This window comes from Quercus robur, chromosome 2 (genome assembly GCF_932294415.1).
Source record: "Quercus robur chromosome 2, dhQueRobu3.1, whole genome shotgun sequence".
Classification (NCBI taxonomy): domain Eukaryota; kingdom Viridiplantae; phylum Streptophyta; class Magnoliopsida; order Fagales; family Fagaceae; genus Quercus; species Quercus robur.
This window is the reverse complement of record NC_065535.1, coordinates 93,219,024-93,239,402: the sequence shown is the minus strand read 5'-3', so window position 1 is coordinate 93,239,402 and position 20,379 is coordinate 93,219,024. Positions and strand designations below refer to the sequence as shown.

The window sequence follows — 20,379 nt, the reverse complement described above, 5'->3', positions numbered from 1 at the left end:
AAAAAAGTCATCCCATCCCAGGTCGCCAAAAAATAAAGTAGGCCTAATCAAAATCCAGGCATTCCATAAGATAAAATCCAGGCCACCAGGCTCTTTAAAGTTTAAACCTCAGTTGAAGAGCAACTGAGATTATAGGTTAGATCGCAAGCCCCGGGGCTACGTTGGATGGGTGAGGAGTCGGAGAGAAGTTCAATGTAGCAGGAGTCCCTGTTGCACTAGGCTGACTGATTCCTTCTCACTCACCCCCCACTGGTGGAATATGTGAAAGGCTAAAAGCACACATACTCTCAGCAAGATACACATATCAGTGAGTCTTGAACCTACGACCTCACATGCGCCCTACTATTATAAGGTAATGATGTGTTATTTGAGTTATAACTCATTTGGATGTGCCATTTAGAAATCCTTCTCAAAAAAGAAAAAAAAAAGTTAGCGATGAAACAAAAATCCAACTGAAATCCAATGAAACACGCTACTGAGAATTAATTTTGGTTAGGAAATGTGCTAGCTTGATGCATACAACAATAATTGCCTCAAAATTGTACATGGAAACTATTTTCTTGTATTTTTCCCATGTCTCCCACATTATACTAACTCCAAAGAGTTTCCTGAGAGCCTTTCGAGTACCTCAAATAAGAATCATATGCCCAAGGGCAGATGATAAAATGAGCAAGTTACTAGTTCTACTAAATTCTTCATTTATGAACTATTGTTTTCTAGGAAGTAACTACTGAGGCAAACCTATGCAAAAATCAGCTGGGGATGGCACATCTCCACAGCTTATTTGAAGGCAATAGCTGCTGAGCTCAAAATCTCTCCTTTGCCATCTAAGCTCCTGGTGGAAAGAAACACTACCTTGAAGTCGAGTACAAGGATGGCAAAGTTTACTGAATGCCTCCAGATCTCACTAAAAGGTTCAATTAACTTTGAACTGATATTGTTTGTATATTATATTCACAACTCTGCCTTTGTTTCCAAGTCAACCTCAGAAGAACTCTCTTCTTTTGATTCCAAGTCTACCTTGGAAGAACTCTCTGCCTTTGATTCTAAGTCTACCTCAGAAAAAGTTTTACTTGTAGAAGTCTGCGATTGGTTAGGAGATGGTTCTTGGAGTTCCACTTCATCACCTAAGAATTTTGCAGTGAATCCTCTTGCTTCCAAGTCGAGATCAGGCCACTCGGAAACTATCCTTCTAGCACCCTGTGAGATTCAGAACAAAAGTTAGTAAATGCTCAATCTCTGGGGGGGAAAGACGACCACATTGATTATTCCATGGTGCAAGCATTTAAGGAAGAAGGAAAATAACTCAAAGGAACAAACATTTACCTGAAGCTTCGGTTCCTTTGTCATGGGGTTGTTGCAAAGATCGATGGTTTTTGCTTTTGATTTTGTGGCATTACCACACCATGACTCACACCATAGCCATTCTTGCGGTAATGAGAAAATGGGTACTGTATGCTGAGCATAGTTTGGAAGATCCTGAAATAAGAATATAGGTATTCAGCAAAGGAACTTTGAACAGAGGCAGGAAAAAAAAAAGAAAAAGCAAAGCCAAAATCAAGAGTTATTCTAAAGCATTATTTAGCCCCCATTTGTTATCAGTACTTTCAAGTACTCTTTTTGCTTATGACCTAAAACAAGTGGTTTATACTATGGCATCATGTTTGCAGACACTTTAAATTGTGGTTATATAGAGGTGAATCCCTTACTTATACAACTGCTTATCAGTCCCATGTGTATTAAGTCCTTTTTAATTGAGCTTTACTTCAAAATAACCACTTAAGCACGATATTGCTGACATGTGAGGAACTACTAATTTATAGGATGCATACAAGATGACTCAAAAGGTACTGAAACAAAACGGAACTAATCATTTTCACAAGTCATCCAGACAAGAGGGAACTAATTCTAATATTTAGTAATTGTTCAATAATGATGGGAAACATGATATTGCTGATGCATGAGGAACTGGGTTGTTAAGGCACACAAAATGAACTCAAATGAAAAGAAGACAGAAAACATCTTGAACTTAACCACTTGCCTGATCCAGATTAGATAAACTGTTGGGATCCTTGCTAAGGCTTTCGTAGAAAACTCTTAGATTATCTCCTGCTGCAGTCTCTCGGAATTTCTTTAGATCAACAACATATAAAGCACTGGAAAAAGCATAGCGGATTGTTAAGCCCAACTGAATTTTTGAGGATCCATCATTTTAGCAACAAAATAAACAAAAGTAGCAACATACCTGATATGATATGGTCTTCCCCGTAAATGCTCTTTCCAGAAACCCTGTTCCACAGAAAATAAAGGAATATAAATACACTGAGGTTTATTAACAGACAATTATGTGTAATGACCAAACACCTACAATTAAGATCTACATAAGAATTAAAATTAATATAGAAAGTGGAATCTACTTGTCTCCAAAATCGATATCCATCCATATCCTTGTTGTTGTCACAAAAAGGAGTATAAGCAAGAGGTCTTCCTTTTATATCCATGTCATAGAGTTCTCCCATGTCTGCCCTGACAATTTGATCCGCATCAACAAAAATGACCTGCAGATATTGATTATTTTTTTAGCATACCATATGCGTTAAGCTGGTAAGCGATAGAAGATAAAGAAGCAACAATGAAGCATACTATTCTAAAGTAGAACTAAGAAAAATTCACACCTTTTCCAAAGAAATAGGGAAGATAACATCAAGGAACAAGATCTTATAGGCCCAAATAATTCGCTGCTTCTCCTTCTGCTTATGCAACCATGTGGGCCACTTGTAGGTGATTAACTCATAATCAAAACCATATTCTTGTGCCATATGTGGAATCACATCCTGCATTGTATATCAATAACGAAGAGAGAGAAAGAAAGATTTATTTTTTCTTTATTAAATTGAATGACCATAAGACACCTTCAATATATATAGCTTAGATATACACAACCTTAAACTGAGGAGAGAGGTAGTTCTTTATGAACCAAAATTTAACAGGACGTCGTGTGTTCTTTAGGACACTTAGAATCATGATTTTCAGAAATCGTTCATACCTGCAAGAACATATCATTAGAATGTTACCCCCAAAAACAATGCATATTTCTCACACACACACAGAGTACCACTTGGTCAAACCATAAAAATTAGTTTATAAAATAAAGTATGAATTTCAATATTTGTACAAGCGTGCAGTCATCTTTGTGGAGGATAAGTAGGTTTCTCTGCCACATAGAAATTTGCATTGGCAATGGGTGGGTTTGTGTGTGTGTGTGTGTTTGTTCAGACACAATCACATGGTCTGAAAATTATCACAAGCCAAACATTCTAACAATTGCATCTCCTCAAATCATTAACTATCAATATCAGCAGAGGTATAGAGCCCTCTCTCTCTCCATCTCTCTCACACAAAAAGTTATTGGAAAATCTACCAAAAAATAAATCAAAAGGTGTAGGTGCATTTTTGGAGTATAAATGCACTAGGGCTCCTCTCTCACACAAAATTTTTTTGGAAAAATATACCAAAAAGATAAATTGAAAGGTGTAGGTGCATTTTTGGAATATAAATGCACTAAGGCTCCCCTTGAATAAATACCGACTCTTTTAAACCAAACTAGGTAATGAAACAGTCTGATTTTTTTTATAAGTCAAATATTGTTAGTTTGAATATAACAACAATGCATTAGTGCCCATTTGAGAGGGCGGCAATGCACAGCTTTTAACCCCACTTTTTCCTAGGCACATCTTTTCCAAATAGCCCATTTTCATAAAACCTTCCAAAATAAATTGTATCAAGCAGACCCTTAATCCCATCACTTTTGGGATCAGCTGTGGATCCTCTACAAACTAATCGGGATTGACCACATATAGTATTCTCTACCATGTAAAGACATGAGACTGATAAGAGTAAAGTTATTAACTAAAGTTGAAACCCGATGTAAATGTATACTTCCATATACATAAGTATGTATATTTCAAACATAAGGTCAAAATAATAAACTGATAAGGCAGAATATTATTTAGAGAATTATATACAATTAGAGTGAAAGATAAAGGAACACAAACACTCACAGGTGTCCAGAAGCGATAGAAAAAATATTAATTGTTTTTCCATGTCGCCCACCCTTTCCTTGCTCCTGAAGTGAAAAAGGTAAGATTATCACTACTAAAATAAATAAATAAATAAAAGACAGATCAATATCATAATTTGTCAATGATCTTTTACCAAGTGGCATCTCCTTCTAATAAGGGGCGGACGGTGAGGTAATAAGTTCTAATGCTACCATGAGAATTGTAGATCAGAAAAAGCTAATGGTGAATTATATGATTTATAGTTAGATCTGTATGATTCAGTAGACAGCTTGAATGCAAACCAAATAAGAGCAAGTGAGTTCACATAAAATGAGGATGGGGAGGATGAAAAAAAAAATTCCTCACCACTGAAGTGCTCTCACTCTTTCTTGATTGCTCACTGCCACCAATAAATCCAGAAGCCCATTTCAAGAAATTGGAGTTCCAGCCATTTCCCTAAAAAAATTTGATAAAGGAATTTTATAAGGCTACACCAACACAAAATAGTACACAATTCTCTGGCAAACCTTATTCACTAATATGATGTGGACAACTTTCAGCCAAGATAACAAGGACTCACTTTCTCGTCTTCTGAATTGTCATCATCATCAGGAACCAGCAATTTGTCATGCTCCTTTCCCTTTTTTTTCACTACTTCCAAATGAACCACTTTACCCCGCAAATCACTAATAGTGATACGTTTTGAAAATTGGTTCTCCTGACTTCCATCACCATCATCCTTCAGTACATAAAGCTCAGAACTCCTACCTGGAGCAAGTTGCAAATACCAGACTCCAGGAGAGACTTTCATTTGCCAATAACCCAGATTGGCCATCACAATAGTATCAACCAAGTGGGGTGTACTCTTAGTTCCCAGAATCAACTGAAGGCCTCGAGGAGGATCATGATCTTTCTCAGAACAATGACCTGGTAAAGGTGGCTCATTAATTTGACTATTACAGAACTGGTAGCATACCCTTCATCTCATTATTCAGTCATAAATCACCATATTTCAGTTCAGTTGAACAAAAACAACCTTACCAGTGAGGACAAGAGCTTCAAGATCAAACACAGCTTGCAATGTCCTTGTGTCACCGAGGTTTTCAAGCAAAATATTATCCAGGTCATGGCTGAAGATTTAAAACCGACATAAGAAAGGGAAAATGTCAAGAAATGTCATAGATAAAACTTGTGTTGGAGAAATGAAAGCCTTCTACATTTGTACAGAACAAAGAAATGATAACAATAACTTATAAAAAGTATGAAACATACACAGCAATAACAGGCTCAACAAGCCAAGGCTCAGGAACATCAAGGTTCATGGTGAGGGTTTTGGACAATGGCATGTTAGCAAAAAATGCTTTAGGGCCATTTATTGTATGGTCATTACTGCTGAAATCATCCTGCAAATCAGAACAGAACTAAGACACCAAGCATGGGTACTCAAATCAGGATATTTTTTAGAATCACAAGCCTTGGCTATACCATAGTTGGTACTACATATCTGTAGTAATTCTTGAGAGGAAGATCAACAAGCGAGCTCTGCAAGGATATAAAAATATAAATATGTTAGTCCCTCAAAAAGTAGATACAACTTTACCCAATTATTTGATATAAATACAGGAAGAAACATGCACAGCTGAGTGAATCTGTCAGGACATTTAAGGTAAAATGGGAGTATAATATCTATAAGGAAGGACTGCATTTCATTTTTTATAAATATGCAGCTGTCAACTCCTTCCCTTGCAGCACACTGGATGAGAAGGATGGCTCCTCTATAAAAAAACCCAAAGCCTAAGGACAGGGGAATTCGACCATGCAACATGTTTACCAATGTAAGAAGAGTTTAAAACAAGAATTACGCATTACGCAAGGGATAATCAAGACATCTCAAATAATCAATGTACTTCACACTTGGCCATCCTATTGTTTTAATCAAACTTTTCTTCACCTATCCAAAAAAAAATTCAAGTAGAAGTGACCATTAACTCACCAATGGATTTAGTACAATCCTCATGCTAGGCTGAATGTATTTCTGCAGAACCCTAAGAATTGAAGACAACTTCTGGCCAGATGGACTTAAAGGATCAACAACTGCGTCGATATGAATAGTTGAATTTTCATTATCAAAAACAACAGCACTGCACAGTTAAGAATAAAAAGAAAAAGGTAAGAATTTAGGGTACAAAAGAATTGTTAGATTCTATAAATCTATACCAATAAATGCTTATTTCATTAAAAACCATGTACTTGTCTGTTTATCTTTCTATTGGCAATTACACATGCACCCAATGGGTCTTGAACTTATACTTTCACCCTCTACCTGCTCTTAGAAGGGGATGAGGTGCCATTTGAGCTAGAGCTCATTCACTATTTATCCTTATTTCATACCTTAAAGAACATAGTATGATCACTCTTGTATGCGATGAGAATAAAACAATAGAGAAAATGTGCCAACTCAAAGTTGCAGTAGAGTCTTTCACCTATATTCAGCATTCAAAACCTCAAAACGTGCACTTTCAGAACTTCGATCTCTCATAGCCATTGAAGATGACACGACCATAATAGCATCACTAATGAATTTGCTGCAAGTAACATTTAGAAAATCACCATGGAATGTTATACACGCTAAAGAAGGCAAGATGCTGAAGAACTAGAAAATGCTAACCAAATTAATAACATCCATATAAAACTAAAAGAAAAATGGATAAGCAGATAAGTCTGTTGTAGATTAAAGTCACAGAAGACAGGAGATAGGATTGTTGATAAGACCTGTCTGTATTAGGAGAAGAGACGGTTATCATAGTGAGTGCTTATGCTCCACAAACACGTTTAGAAGAATCCATTAAGCAACAATTTCAGGGGAGATACAGATAAATTACTTCATTCTTTCGGAAAATATCAAACAGAAAACACATTTAATCAAGGACTAAATGGCTATGTTGAGAAAAACCAAAGACTTGAGAGGGTACATGGAGATGAAGGTCAGACATATTGAGAAGCAAACGCAATAGGTGATACTATCTTAAATTTAGCAATGGCACATGAAATGATATTGACAAATACTTGATTTAAGAAAAAGGGTTCATCCTTGATAACCTTTTAGAGTGGGTTGAATTTTTGTTAGACTATACAGGTCGTTGTAAAGATTGTAAATTGATATGGAATAATTGGTGGATGTGCTAAAATGCAAGCAAGGTTCATGATATCGACAAATACTTGATTTAAGAAAAAGGGTTCATCCTTGATAACCTTTTAGAGTGGGTTGAACTTTTGTTAGACTATACAGGTCGTTGTAAAGATTGTAAATTGATATGGAATAATTGGTGGATGTGCAAAAATGCAAGCAAGGTTTGCTTCCTATGGGTGCTAATTTCGAAGAGAGGACGATATAGAATCCAATTTTAGAGGTGGTGGAAAGGAGACTTACAAGATGGAAACATTTATATTTATCCAAGGGAGGTAGAGTCACCTTAATTAAGAGTACTCTATTGAATTTGCCTACCTACTTTCTCTCTTTATTTCCTATCCTTTCAGATGTGGATAGCCAAATTGAAAAACTCCAGGGGAAATTTTTATGGGGTTGTATGAGGAAGAGACTAAATTCCCTCTTGTTAAATGGGCAATTGGTTGTGATCCACATTCTTAGGTGGTACGGGTCATACAAAACTGGGAATAAGAATCCTTGACAACCTTCATGGATACCATTTATGGAACGGTAGATCACCTATTGCTACATTGCCTTATTCCTTCACACTTGTGGTCCATGATTTTGGGTTTGTTTGGAGTTTACTAGGTGATGCCAAAATCAGCTTGCTGGCAAGGTCAATTTGGTCGTCATCAGAATGGTCATGTTTAAATGGTTATCCCTCATTACTTGATGTAACACTCGCCTCACTTAAATTTAATTTAATTGCTTCTAGAATGAAATTGATGAATTATTTAATTTATTTTGAAGGTGAAATTATTTTATATTATGGTATCTACAAAGAAAATAAATAAAAGAAGATGTAACGTGAGAGTTGTTTTGTGAATTATTCATATTAAACTTTTAGTCTCCTAATCAGTTAAGGAAAAGGATAAGAGATAAAAACCTATTTGGATTAGGAGTTTAAGTGTTATTAGAATTCTTTAGAGTTCTAGCCTATCTAAACAACCTTAATTTGAGTTTACTTGGGAATTAAAGTCTTGGAAGCTTATTTAAGTTTTAGTGGGTCTTAAGCTCTAGCCCAAGTAGGAGTGTTATTTAAGAGTACTAATTGGAGTGGGATTGATCTCCCTAGGCTGAATTGGAGTGTTATTTTAGAGGTACATATACTGGTTCTTTTAAGCCAATCATGTGAAAGGTAGAGAGAGACTGCAAAATTACAAGAAACTTTATGCATCCGTGTGTTCAGGTATGCCTCTCTCTCAAAGATCTATGGGAATAACCTATAAAGCTAGTGTAGTATATTAGACTTGCATGAACTTTTCCATACGAACTCATGACTTAAGCTTTTAGATGATTTGTTATTTGGGATTTACATAGCTTAATTACTAGTGGTGCTGACTTTATGAACCTGGTAATCTATAACATGGTTTCGAGTTCCTAAATTTTTGTCAATACATGCTATAGAATACTAAGTCCTACGGTTAGAGTTTTTATGGATGCTATATATTTATTTTGTGTTAATATGATCTACAAGCCTATGATTATTTGGAAGTCAACTTGTGCTGGGAGAATTAAATAACAAAGAGATCTACATATTTGGCTCATTAGAATTGATTTTTGGAGTACTTGATAAAGCAATTGAGTACTAAATTAGCTGCAGTTTCAGAATAAGTAGTGAGATACGAATTTTAGAGAGAAATCTATATTTTCATTGCTGCCTTAGTGTAACCATTCTTATCCAGTCATCTTGTCCTTATTTAGGTTCTAGTTGACATTGATTCAAACAGTTGAGGTGAAGCTTAGTTTAGCAACTAGAGGTAAGTGGACTTCAGAACATAACGTCTCTCAAGACGTGTATATTTATATATATTTTTGATAAAAATATATTTATATATACATAATTGTAAAAGTGAAGTTTCAAAAACTTATAACATTGTCAATGCTCTATACATACCTAAATTTTATTATTTCTTGTATATTACTTTGAAACTATATATGTTAAGAATGACTCAAAACTATATTTTTGAGAAAAGTATTTGTTATATGACATATGATTGGTATTGACAATATTGTAATAAAGTAAAAATGTTTTCGAACGGTCAGCTAGATAGTCTGCAACCTTTGCGAACACAGGGTTAAGTGTTGGTCTTCGGCCGAAGTAATGTTACTGTGGTGTGGTGCAGTGTTATTGTTTGCTCTTTAGAGCCAGTGTTGCCTCTTTGAGGTTAGTGTTATTGTTCCCCATGGGAATCACTCATCGAGTGTTTAGCAGCTTATGTCTTTGTTTGGCTAATGTTTAGTGTTTTCCATATCTAACTATTATTTTATTGTTATTGGCCTTTATAAGTGGAAAAATTGTTTATTACTATATTATATTGTTTCTACCTATTTAGTGTATTTTGGCCTATTAAAGTAGTTACTATTTTATTTACTAATTACAATGTTATAGTAAATGTTTTCTTTCTAACAGTTTTATAGAATATATTATATTACCGTTAAAACTATTTGTAAATGTTTTGTAAAGATTATATTTTGTCAATGATACTATTATTTTGTTTTGAAAGACATCCTCATGTTATGTAGTTTCTTATTGAGCTTCTACCTCACCCCCCCTTTTTCCACCCTTTCAGATTAGAGCAGTGGAATATCTTTTGGTGGTAGATCATTGGAGTCATATATTGAAGACTTCTTTTGGAGCTATGTTAGTTAATGGACTGTTTTAGTATATTTTATTAGGATAGTGAGTTTAGCATTTGTGGAACTCGTTGAGATTATATTTGGAGACTTATTGTTAAAGTTTTTGTTTTTATATAATATGGATTTCATAGGAAAGATTTTGATGGTTGGAAGTTTATTTGTGAATATTTAATTACGCTCTGTTCCATTATATTATTGTTAATTATTTATAAGACAGGTCGTGCATCTTAATCCTTGGTATGGGTTTGGGGTGTTACACTTGATGTGGTGCATTTGGAGGGAAAGGAAGTTCTGAAGATACCGAGACTTCTATGTCTGACCTCACATTGTTCTTTTTTAGAACATTATTGGACTGGCTATCAGCCTTGAGGAATCTTTCTAAATTTTCTATTGTTGATTTTTACACACACACATATATATATATTACCTATCAAAAAAAAAAAAAAAGATTGTAAATTTATAGCAAGAGAAAGCGTAACTACATGACATAAAATGGTAGTAAAGACAATTAAATAAGAGATGTAAAAGAAGGCATCGAGGACAAGACCAAGAATAAGATGCTGGAAGGGGATGGGAGAGAAAAACATTTTGTTCAATAATATTATGGTAAAAGACAACAAATGGGACTTAGATGAAGATGCTAATAGGTTGTGAAGAGAGAGTTGTATTACAAGAGTGGACATATAGATTACTATTCTATGATAGTTGCATTATATTGTTAGTCCCTAAACATTAGCCCATGAGTGACTTTAGTTCCTGAAGTTTAAGGTGATCATTTTTAGTCCCTAACAAACTTAAAGTGGTTGCTTTTAGTCCCTAAACCAGAAGTGGTCGTGTTTAGTCCCTAATGTGTCTAACAAAGAGATGATGTGTTAGTTTTTAATTTGGCCATCTAAGGGACTAAAAGTAATCAATTTAAACTTCAGGGTTAAAATCGCTCAAGGGCTAAAGTTTAGGGGCTAATAGTGTATTTGAGCCAAAAAGAAAAGGCAGGTTTAATAAGCTTCATGAAAACCAGAAAACCCAGCAAAAACCTCCCCACCCAAGAGAGAGATAGAGAGAGAAGTATGGAGGAGATCATCATCAACAAGGAGCAGAGAACCAACATACCTCGTAATAGTGTCAGGATCTATGTCCTGCCAATTTACTTCTTCAATAATTTCCACAATGTGCTTTATTCTCTGCTTAAGCTCCACAGACTCTAGAAGATGTAGATCATGGCTCAAAAAGGTGCTTTCATCAATGGGAAACATAACCTATCCAATACCGAACTATAATATTAAAAAGATGAAATTGCGTAATGGATATGGGAAATTATTATAGCACCATTTACAAGCTATCTCTTAAAGAAATAAAATCAAGAATCCATTATATTTTTGTGAAAGATGATAAGCTATAAAAAAAATACCACTATTATTACGTAAAATGAGAAATTCAACAAATCCAGCTATTTAAAATCATCCCACAGAAACTAATCTAGGATTTATAAACAACTTCTATCAAATGGGAGGGAAGAAAGAGAGATCATAATGCTCACCCTTCCATTAGTAATGACTGCATTGACACCAAATTCCTGTCCAAGTTGCCTATACAAAAAATGTGACACCTGTATTCCGTGATAAGTGGTTAAATTTCCCAGTGGCAATAGACTTTCAAGAACCCTTAAACTAATGTATACAACCTCAATACTATTCCAAAATAGAATAAAGGAAAAAGAAGTGGAAGATAGAATCATCTCTTGAACAGCCATTTGCTATGACCCATAGGAGACCAATTATAATCAAGAAAAAAGAATACATCCAAAAATAAATAAATAAATAAACCCGTGGGTAATACACTAGAATAGAAACATCTAGAAGCCAAATAGCAACAATAACACACCTTATTTAAGTGTTTTCTCAATTGGTCGATGGAAACTTCAGTAAGAGCAGATTTAAAAGTGTTGGACGGTAACCCATTGGCCTCAGCAAGCTCATAGACCGTATCCAGAAATGCTTGTGTGTTGTCAGCTGCTTTGGAAGATGCAAAGATGTACTTTTGCTCATAGAATGAGCAAAAGTTATCCAAAAAGTTCAACGCATTCTTCTTATGACTGCATGATAACATATAAGTCAGGCATACACATTTAACATGAAACTTGTACTTGAGTTTGCATCCAAAACCATATAACTTATAAAAACAATTTTACAAGATTTATTTACAAATAACCAACATTAATATATTTAACGAACCTAAATGAGGATGCAGTGATTTCAAACACATTCACAAAAAGGAGACTATATAAATCAGCATCCTGATTCACACTAAATAGCATGCCTACTCGAGCACCTTTAGAACCTTCTATCTGCATCATAATGCACAAATTGCAAAAATATCAATGATGATAATGTTAGTGATACTGATGATGATTAGTCATAGCAGAGATAAATGATGATAAATTAAGAAAACATAAAAAAGACTAGCATCTTGGTCAGGAAGAATAACCAGGTAGCGTAGGCCTTCATGTAGCAACTTCATTCCTTTCTTTGTTGCAACATCAACAGCAAGAAGATGTGTCACAGGCTTCAAATCATTGATAGCTGGGCAAAGAAATCAAATGTCAGGACTACAATGACTCAGCGAGATTCTAAGCATGAAGCTAAAGATTCCATCTTTAATACAGCTTACTTTCAGGAGAATGCAAATAGTTAATATCATTTAACACGGATTCTCCTCCAAGAATGGATGTAGACAGAGATATGAACCTTGGCTTGCCATTAGCAATAATCTACATCAACAAATTAGCATGAAGTATTTAACTGAGTATTGCAACATTATTACATAAATATCGCCAGAAAGATAATACAAATAAACAGATTTATCCTCTCACACTAGTCTTTCAAATGCTTTACCTGTGGATTATAGCGACTAATACCATTTTCTGATAGGAATTTGTCCAGCACATCAGTGTGAGAATTTATATGCCCATAATAAACTTGTTCCTGTATTCTGGGAAGCTCATCATTCATGGCATTTATAAGAGCATCCTGTTCAAAGTAATTGAAAAAGAATTATACAGTGACAGGAAAGAGTTTATACACCACATGGTAAACAATGATGTCTCCATAATTATAGTGAAAAAAGAAAAGTTTTTTAATAAACCTAGTGAAATAAGAATAATATAAAAGTAACATGTATCAGACTTTAGTTGACTGGATAAAAGAGGGAATCCAAGCTAATGACTGAAGAGCCAAGGAAACTAGCCGGCCTTATGTACTACTATCAATGGGAAATGAGAGAACTTACAATTATAAGGGACACATATATTGGGGAAGGGGAACCTTCAGCAATACCTGATTAGAATCAAAGACAAGTCCATTCATCAAAAGGCAGCACTGCAGCTTAGCAAGACCCAACTTGAAAACAAACATGGAGCCCTCTTGTGACAGTTCCTTAAAGGTTTGCTCCCTCTCCAGCTTTAGTAATATATCTTGAGGAGGAGATTTTACCTTTGGTCTGCAGAAACAGAATGACTACACTTAATATAAGCTCAGTAGATTTGATAAAGATAACCCATATTGTAGAGAGGAGAGAAGCAGAACAGAGAAAACACCATTCCTCATAATCATACAAGTTGTGAAATCAACCTAAGAAATCCTTTTAACTTACAATACTGTTTCTACAAATGCCCCTTCAACATGGTGCATTTCAGGCACATCATCTAAAGAACCATCTCCCTCAATCCGTAACTTATTGACCTGCCAAATATGTTCAAAATCACTATCGAGATATAAAAAAACAGTTAATCATATGATACCACCAAAGCATTAAATGTGCAGTATATGAAAAGTCAAAACATTGCATGGAAAGATTTTGTTATGTTAAATATGTCATGCTGCCATTAAACAAGAAGCAAGTTAAGGGAACAGATCATTTGAACCCACTATAATTACAAATAAGATATAAAGAATTTTTCAAAAAAATAAAAAAGGAGAGGCATCTTTTCACTTCTTTAATTCTTTATATTCTCTCTACATGTATTACCTCCTAATGTGCTAATTTATGCAAGGCCTACTTAAGATTACAAAACATCATAAAACAGTAATTACAGATGCACAAGAAAAGGGTTATTTAACCAAAGAAAAACTATATCACTTCATTCATGATGTATCTACTCTCATCTTATAATAAATGTGATTGTCTATCTGCAAATTTCAAATGGTTTAGTAACAGGCAACAACAATAGCAACCAAGCCCTAGTCTCAAAATTTTGGAGTCAGGTATAGACCCTCAACACATGAAAATTTGGAACTGACCAACACAATTAGCAAAATTATTTCGATCCTGCTACTTATCTGAATGGCTTGTACTCTTTCCATTTTTAAGTTATCTACTAATTGTACAACTGCTTTTCTTTAGTAAGTTATCTATTATTAGTAAAGAAAAGAGAGCAAAATAATGGCATAAAATTTACAAAGAAGCAGAAATAATCAAGTTTACATGTCAATTGCAGTAACGAATAAATGTTAAATAATACATGCTAAGAGTCAAATCCATACATTGCCCAAAAACTGGAAAGCTGTTTTAACTCCGTGGTTCTCCTTGATATAAATAAAGAGACGTATTATCTGCCACACAAACAAAACAAAAAATGTTCATATCTGCCACAAAAATTATAACATGTCATGTGCAGACAGCACAGACAATATGAAAGTGGAAAAAAGCTTACTCTCAGTGGAAATGCAAGACAAATAGAAAAATGAACAAAAGAAAGAGAAAATTACCAAACTAGATATGTCATCCTCATTTTGACTGTCATTCTCCTTCACAGAGGAATAAATCCCACCACCAGTCAATTCCATATGCTTGACAAACTTTGTAGAATACAATATAACCCCAAATCTCATAGGAAAATTATTCTCATATAGAGATGTAATCGTGTCAATTGACTGCAAGATTCCAATAATTATTAAAAAATATATTAAAAATCTCACCAGCAATGCAATGCACAACAGAAATCCAATTATTTGACTGGCAGATAAAACTTGCCTCAAGACCACAAACGGTAGCTGGATCAAGAACATAAACTGCATGGTAAAGGTTCTTACGAATATAACGTAGTTGTCCAGGGAATACTGGCATCAAAATCTGCAAAAGTTAAAATTTTAGAAGCCATGTTATCCACAACCTAATCTTACAAAACCATCCCAGTATCAAAGATGAGAGACATAAAGAAGGATTGAACTACCTCATTTAGATTGTTCCGCCATCGCTTATACATAGCATCTTCCTCCAAGTTATTGAGATAATGAACATGCGTTGAACGAAAATCAACACGGAACATACTGGACTCTTGAGGAGGCAAAGATGATAGGAGTTTCCGAATGGTGGGATGAGGAATCTGTGATAAATGACATCAATAAGTTAACATAATTCAGGCTTGGTCAGAAGCTAACTATAAAAAATTGTGCGGAAATTTGAAAGGAACACAACTACAGATTTTTAGAAGTATAAAAATTTCTGCCAATTTTCAACAAATTGATTCTCCTTTGTGAAGCATATATGAGAAATAGAAATTAGAATAATGCCAATATTTGATTTTCATGAAGATCATACCCCTTTACTCACAGCTTCTTGATTTTCTATTTTACACAATATATTCATTTCATGCATACTAACTTTTTTTTTTTTTTTTTTTTTGATAGGTAGAGGTTTTGACATACTAACTAAGACATGCATGCTTTGCAATGGCCTTATTTCTGATGGGGTTAAAAAAATAACTGAAAATTTTAAAGATTTGAGAAGGCAAATAATTGAAAAGTACGAGGATAACAAATTGAAAAAAGCCTTATATAAACTCAGATAGTGTCTTTACATAAGATTGTAAACAATTTTTAAAATAATATAAACAAAGTAAAAGAGAATTCAGGACAAATGAAACCTAAATTTATTCTTTGCTCTTGCAAAGAAAATTTTACAAAAAGAAGAAGAAGAGAACTTTTTTCTGCTATAGTTACAATGGAATTGGCATATTGTTTATATCATTCTAGTTTCATTATAGCCCATGTAAACATGATAACCAAATCATAAATATAAGGTAGTGTTTATATGTCCATTTTGTAACATCGCTGATTGTTATGGATCACTATGACTTTGATCAATATATTTTTTTTATTTACATGTTAATCTTCTTGTGTTTCAATTTTTAGCTGTTTTTTGTTTCTTTGTACATTGATTAGAAAAAATATTTCACCTATTGTAGTTGAAGTATTTTTCATAACTTTCAATTTGGTCGTTGAAAGAAAACAAGAAAAACTAATTTTCCCTGCACATGAATTTAGGCAATTATCGATTAATTGAACTCAATACAGACTTTGTTTGATTGGATGCGTGCTCTAGGCGGCAGCCAGCATCCCTTCAATGTCATTTGCTGATTTTATTGATACTTTATTTGTGATTGTATTCTTGAAAAGGGTTTGTACACGTCCTATTTATCTCTTTGGATTGGTGTTGTATGTCAGGATAGTGGGGGGGGGGGGGGGGGGGGGGGGGGGGTAAATCACCTTTTCATTCATTGTAAGGATAGGAGGCTTATCAATTGGGTGTTTTGTATTTCGATTTGTCTGTATTTCCTGGGTTTTGCTAGGGAGTGTGAAAGATATTTTGTTTGATTGGAGGAATTGGTTTGGCAAAAATTCATTGAATATTTGGAATTTGGTTCAACTTTGTTTGATGTGGATTCTTTGGCGACAACGGAATAAGAGAACATTTGAGGATATGGAAAGTACAAGAGACTAGCTTCTAGCTCATTTTGTTGGAACTTTGTTTGATTGGTCACAAGCTTGGGGACGCACGAATAGAGATTATGTTCCCATGTTTATTGAGTATCTATTTCATTGTATATAATTTTTATATTTGTTAGTAATTCTTAAGGCCACTTTATGCCGTTTTGCATGAAGTAGTCTCTTTTCAATTAAATTTTCCTACTTACCAAAAAAAAGTTTTACTTATGAAAAACAATACATATGTAATACCAAAGAAAAAAAAAAAAAAAAAAAATCAACTGAAACATAGCCTAGAACACATTAACTGAATTTGTAAGGTATAAACTTAAAGCTTCGAAATGACTGTGCAAGTCTAGGGATAACGAGGTTTAAATACATTTGTTAGTTGAATCCATCAGAATTAAAAAACAAAGGGAGGACTCTAAACTTGACTCAAAAAATCCGCCTTAAGATGCCAACCAAATAATTTGATTAAGAGATGTTTCTCTAAACTTGATGGTGATTCCAAGAACCCTTTGGTGGTGAAGCCTAGGGTTTGTTCTATCCTTTATCTTTTCAGTCATTTCTATTTCTACTTTATCTGTCCTGCGTCACCATGAAATCAGTATTTCAGTGGCTAACCTAGAACTTCACACAGGATTCATTGGAAATTTGATAGCATGCAATCTATTAGAAGTTGGATATATTGGGATTTTAACTAAATATTAAGGAATTTCTGTCCAAAAAAAGTTCCAAACTTATTCAGACTTTTATATACAATACAGATTATCAGGTATAAAAATGTAGAAAATGAGCATTTTTTGTCCAACCACAACTATTGCATCTTATGAATGATTTAACCACAACATTAGTTTATCATCAATGCCAATGCAGCTGAGCAAAGAAAATTTTAAAAACATTTTACCTTCAACTTTGAATATTGATCAGCCAACAATAAATCCTGATGGACCATGTCAAGCAACCTGAAATAGGATAAGACATAATAACAGAGAGTGAGCCAAAAATTTATTGAATCTTTGAAGCTGTAGGCATTCCAAGAAAAGCAAATAAATATCTATTGAGCAAACTTAAAAATGAAACAAAGTCACACTCAGTGGCAACGTTAGAAAATTTGGTTTTTTTTTGGTGGGGGGGGGGGGGGCATGATTAATCTTAATCTTTTTTTTAATAGATAAATAGTGGGGGAAGGTCGAAACACAAACCTTAGGCACCACAAAGGATGCCATTACCACTAGGATATCGCTTGAACCCCGATTAATCCTAATCTCATATATATGTAAAAAAATAATAAAAAAATAAAAAAAATTACTTTATCCAAACATTAAAAGAAGAGTCATCCAAGTATACACAACGTATACAGCCAGCTGGGGATCAATACAATCAAGAACACAAATTAAAAGCATCCATCAAATCATAAATCGAAGAGATAGTATGGCTTTCTACACTAGACATCCAATCTAATAGCGTTCTAAAAAATAGAAGTTTTAGATCAATTACATATTTTATATATATATATATATATATAATGTTATGTAATAAATTATATATATTGCATCTAAACAGCACAAAACTACAAACATAAGGAAAAAGTTTATGTCGTTATCATTCATAAGTATATACTTTGAAGAATTCTTTTTATATGTTATTTTTTTATTTTGAATTGTTTTTAGATGTAAAAGAATATTATATAAGTATAAATATTTTTTCTTCTTTTTTAAATTACATATCATGTACCCTATGATTTATAAGCCATATGAATATTAATGAAACATCTGTTCATCCATTTGCCAAGATTGTGATTAAATCAATTATAAATCGTAGATTCACTAAAAAATAATTGAAAACTACATGGTAAAATAAGAAATGGTTCACAGTAAAGAGATATTATTACATTTTATACTAAAAAAGACTTAATGCTAAATTTATAACCTAATATATAAGAGAAATGCTATGTCCACAATATTTTCACAACACTTTCACAATAAATCCTAAGTGGCAAGTTGTTACAGGTTGTTATTGGTTGGCAAAAAAATAATTTCAGTGATAGATTCAAAGTAGAACCAATAATAACTTACCATATATGCTTTGTTGTTAACATAGCACTTCTAAGGTTACTAGGAAGCGCAGACACGAATATGATATGGTGACACGAGCAATTTTTGAAAAATTATAAAGTGAAACGGCCAGTACAACACTATTTTGACATGGGTACGACACGGATACGAGACCCTAAATAAAGTGTCCTTGCTTCCTAATTAGGTTAACTTTAATAAATCACATTCAATGTTGCACCAAAGTATGGATTTCAAAGAATTCATGTGATGCAAAAATAGTGCAACCAACTGAAGCCATATTCAAATTACCTGTAGGCAGATTTTATTTCCTTTTTTTAATTAGGGAAAGGAGGGGGGTGCATATAGCATAGGCATAATGTTAGATGGACAAGATTCCTCAACTGAAGGTCCTATTCTGGCCTAAAAATAATAAAACCTCCTTTTTTTCCCATGTGCAGAGTAAACTGTTAACATATGACACTTACACACACACAAAAGAACATGCACAGGGAAAACTTAAAAGGAATTTCTAGTGTCTACTTATCAACCTTAGTTTGGACATTAGGTTTTCCATTTTCTGGATTTATCAAACTTCAATCATGCTTATAATAATATTGTATGGCCTTCTTAGCAGTTTTATAAATGTCATACATGTATATTTTCTTGAAAAGAATAATAAACAGATATCAAAGCAAAAACTACCCAAAATTATATAGAACTAATAGAAGTATAATGCTCCTGATAAATGGTTATAAACCCTTTCAATTAAACAAATATGTCAACCAGAAAAAACATGAAAGTCTAAAATGAGCAATAGAAGACAACAAGATGCATTGTAGGTTGAATAAAGATGAAAACTTTGGGAATGGCCATGATCTTCAGCATGAAAAGAGAAAAAGATATCAGTAAGAGCAAAAGCATTACAGATAGAGGTCAATATCTTCGATATTGATCAAAGCACCATTGAGAGCCATTAAGGACTTGCCAGGTGGGATCATTCGCTGGTTTGCAGTAATTTCATCCTTAACAGAATCATTGAGCTGCCAAACATTTACACAGTTTAATCAGGAAAACACATGGCTTGCGATATCTTTTCAGCAAATATTTTGTCCAACAAACAGCTACTTTCTATTTTACCTATCCAACCTGATAATCTGTGACAAAGTATGTACCTTCATGCGAGATAAGGAAGAAACTATGCTTGGAAAATTTTGACTAATCTCCTGCATTGACTGCAGAGGATCAGAGGCATGAACTATTCTCTGGGCAGTTTGATGTCCTAAATCTGTTCAAGGGGAAAAGCCCATTATAATAATTGCAGTGTATGAAATTAACAAAAGAAAAACCATAAATTGTAAATACCCTTCAGTTCCCAAACATCAAGAGTATCTGATACTGTTGATGACAATAGATAATCCCTGAAAGCCATTATCTCAGACGTTAGTTCAGGTTTGCGTTCCTGCAAGTGGACAAACCAAAATGCATCTTTAGTACTATATTGAGTGTGCGGACATTGGAACTTCAAAATCATCTAAACTAAATAAATTAATAAAGATAACAGTATTATAAAATTGGTGTTATCAAAATCATCTAAACTAAATAAATTAATAAAGACTAAAGTATTATGAAAGTGGTGTTATCGTAACAGCAAT

At 33.8% G+C, this 20,379-nt stretch overlaps 1 protein-coding gene across 1 annotated transcript in view; it reads right to left on the bottom strand.

Moving 5' to 3' along the window:
* Positions 1–453: 453 nt before the first annotated feature.
* Positions 454–20,379, bottom strand: part of LOC126715894 (UDP-glucose:glycoprotein glucosyltransferase) — a 30,187-nt gene continuing 10,261 nt past the window's right edge. Inside the window, exons 6-37 of the mRNA XM_050416740.1 lie at positions 20,090–20,186; positions 19,900–20,012; positions 19,652–19,767; positions 17,578–17,635; positions 15,137–15,289; positions 14,938–15,036; positions 14,673–14,837; positions 14,448–14,516; positions 13,558–13,646; positions 13,242–13,404; positions 12,801–12,935; positions 12,577–12,676; positions 12,394–12,488; positions 12,141–12,253; positions 11,791–12,001; positions 11,447–11,515; positions 11,020–11,165; positions 6,545–6,646; positions 6,055–6,202; positions 5,547–5,603; positions 5,334–5,464; positions 5,103–5,191; positions 4,642–4,988; positions 4,428–4,517; positions 4,062–4,126; positions 2,944–3,046; positions 2,676–2,834; positions 2,418–2,558; positions 2,246–2,289; positions 2,042–2,156; positions 1,327–1,479; positions 454–1,200 (exon numbers count right to left, since the gene is read on the bottom strand). Coding sequence (XP_050272697.1) covers positions 955–1,200; positions 1,327–1,479; positions 2,042–2,156; positions 2,246–2,289; positions 2,418–2,558; positions 2,676–2,834; positions 2,944–3,046; positions 4,062–4,126; positions 4,428–4,517; positions 4,642–4,988; positions 5,103–5,191; positions 5,334–5,464; positions 5,547–5,603; positions 6,055–6,202; positions 6,545–6,646; positions 11,020–11,165; positions 11,447–11,515; positions 11,791–12,001; positions 12,141–12,253; positions 12,394–12,488; positions 12,577–12,676; positions 12,801–12,935; positions 13,242–13,404; positions 13,558–13,646; positions 14,448–14,516; positions 14,673–14,837; positions 14,938–15,036; positions 15,137–15,289; positions 17,578–17,635; positions 19,652–19,767; positions 19,900–20,012; positions 20,090–20,186 — 3,981 coding nt within the window. The 3' untranslated portion in view covers positions 454–954. The remainder of the gene's footprint in view (positions 1,201–1,326; positions 1,480–2,041; positions 2,157–2,245; positions 2,290–2,417; positions 2,559–2,675; positions 2,835–2,943; positions 3,047–4,061; positions 4,127–4,427; positions 4,518–4,641; positions 4,989–5,102; positions 5,192–5,333; positions 5,465–5,546; positions 5,604–6,054; positions 6,203–6,544; positions 6,647–11,019; positions 11,166–11,446; positions 11,516–11,790; positions 12,002–12,140; positions 12,254–12,393; positions 12,489–12,576; positions 12,677–12,800; positions 12,936–13,241; positions 13,405–13,557; positions 13,647–14,447; positions 14,517–14,672; positions 14,838–14,937; positions 15,037–15,136; positions 15,290–17,577; positions 17,636–19,651; positions 19,768–19,899; positions 20,013–20,089; positions 20,187–20,379) is intronic.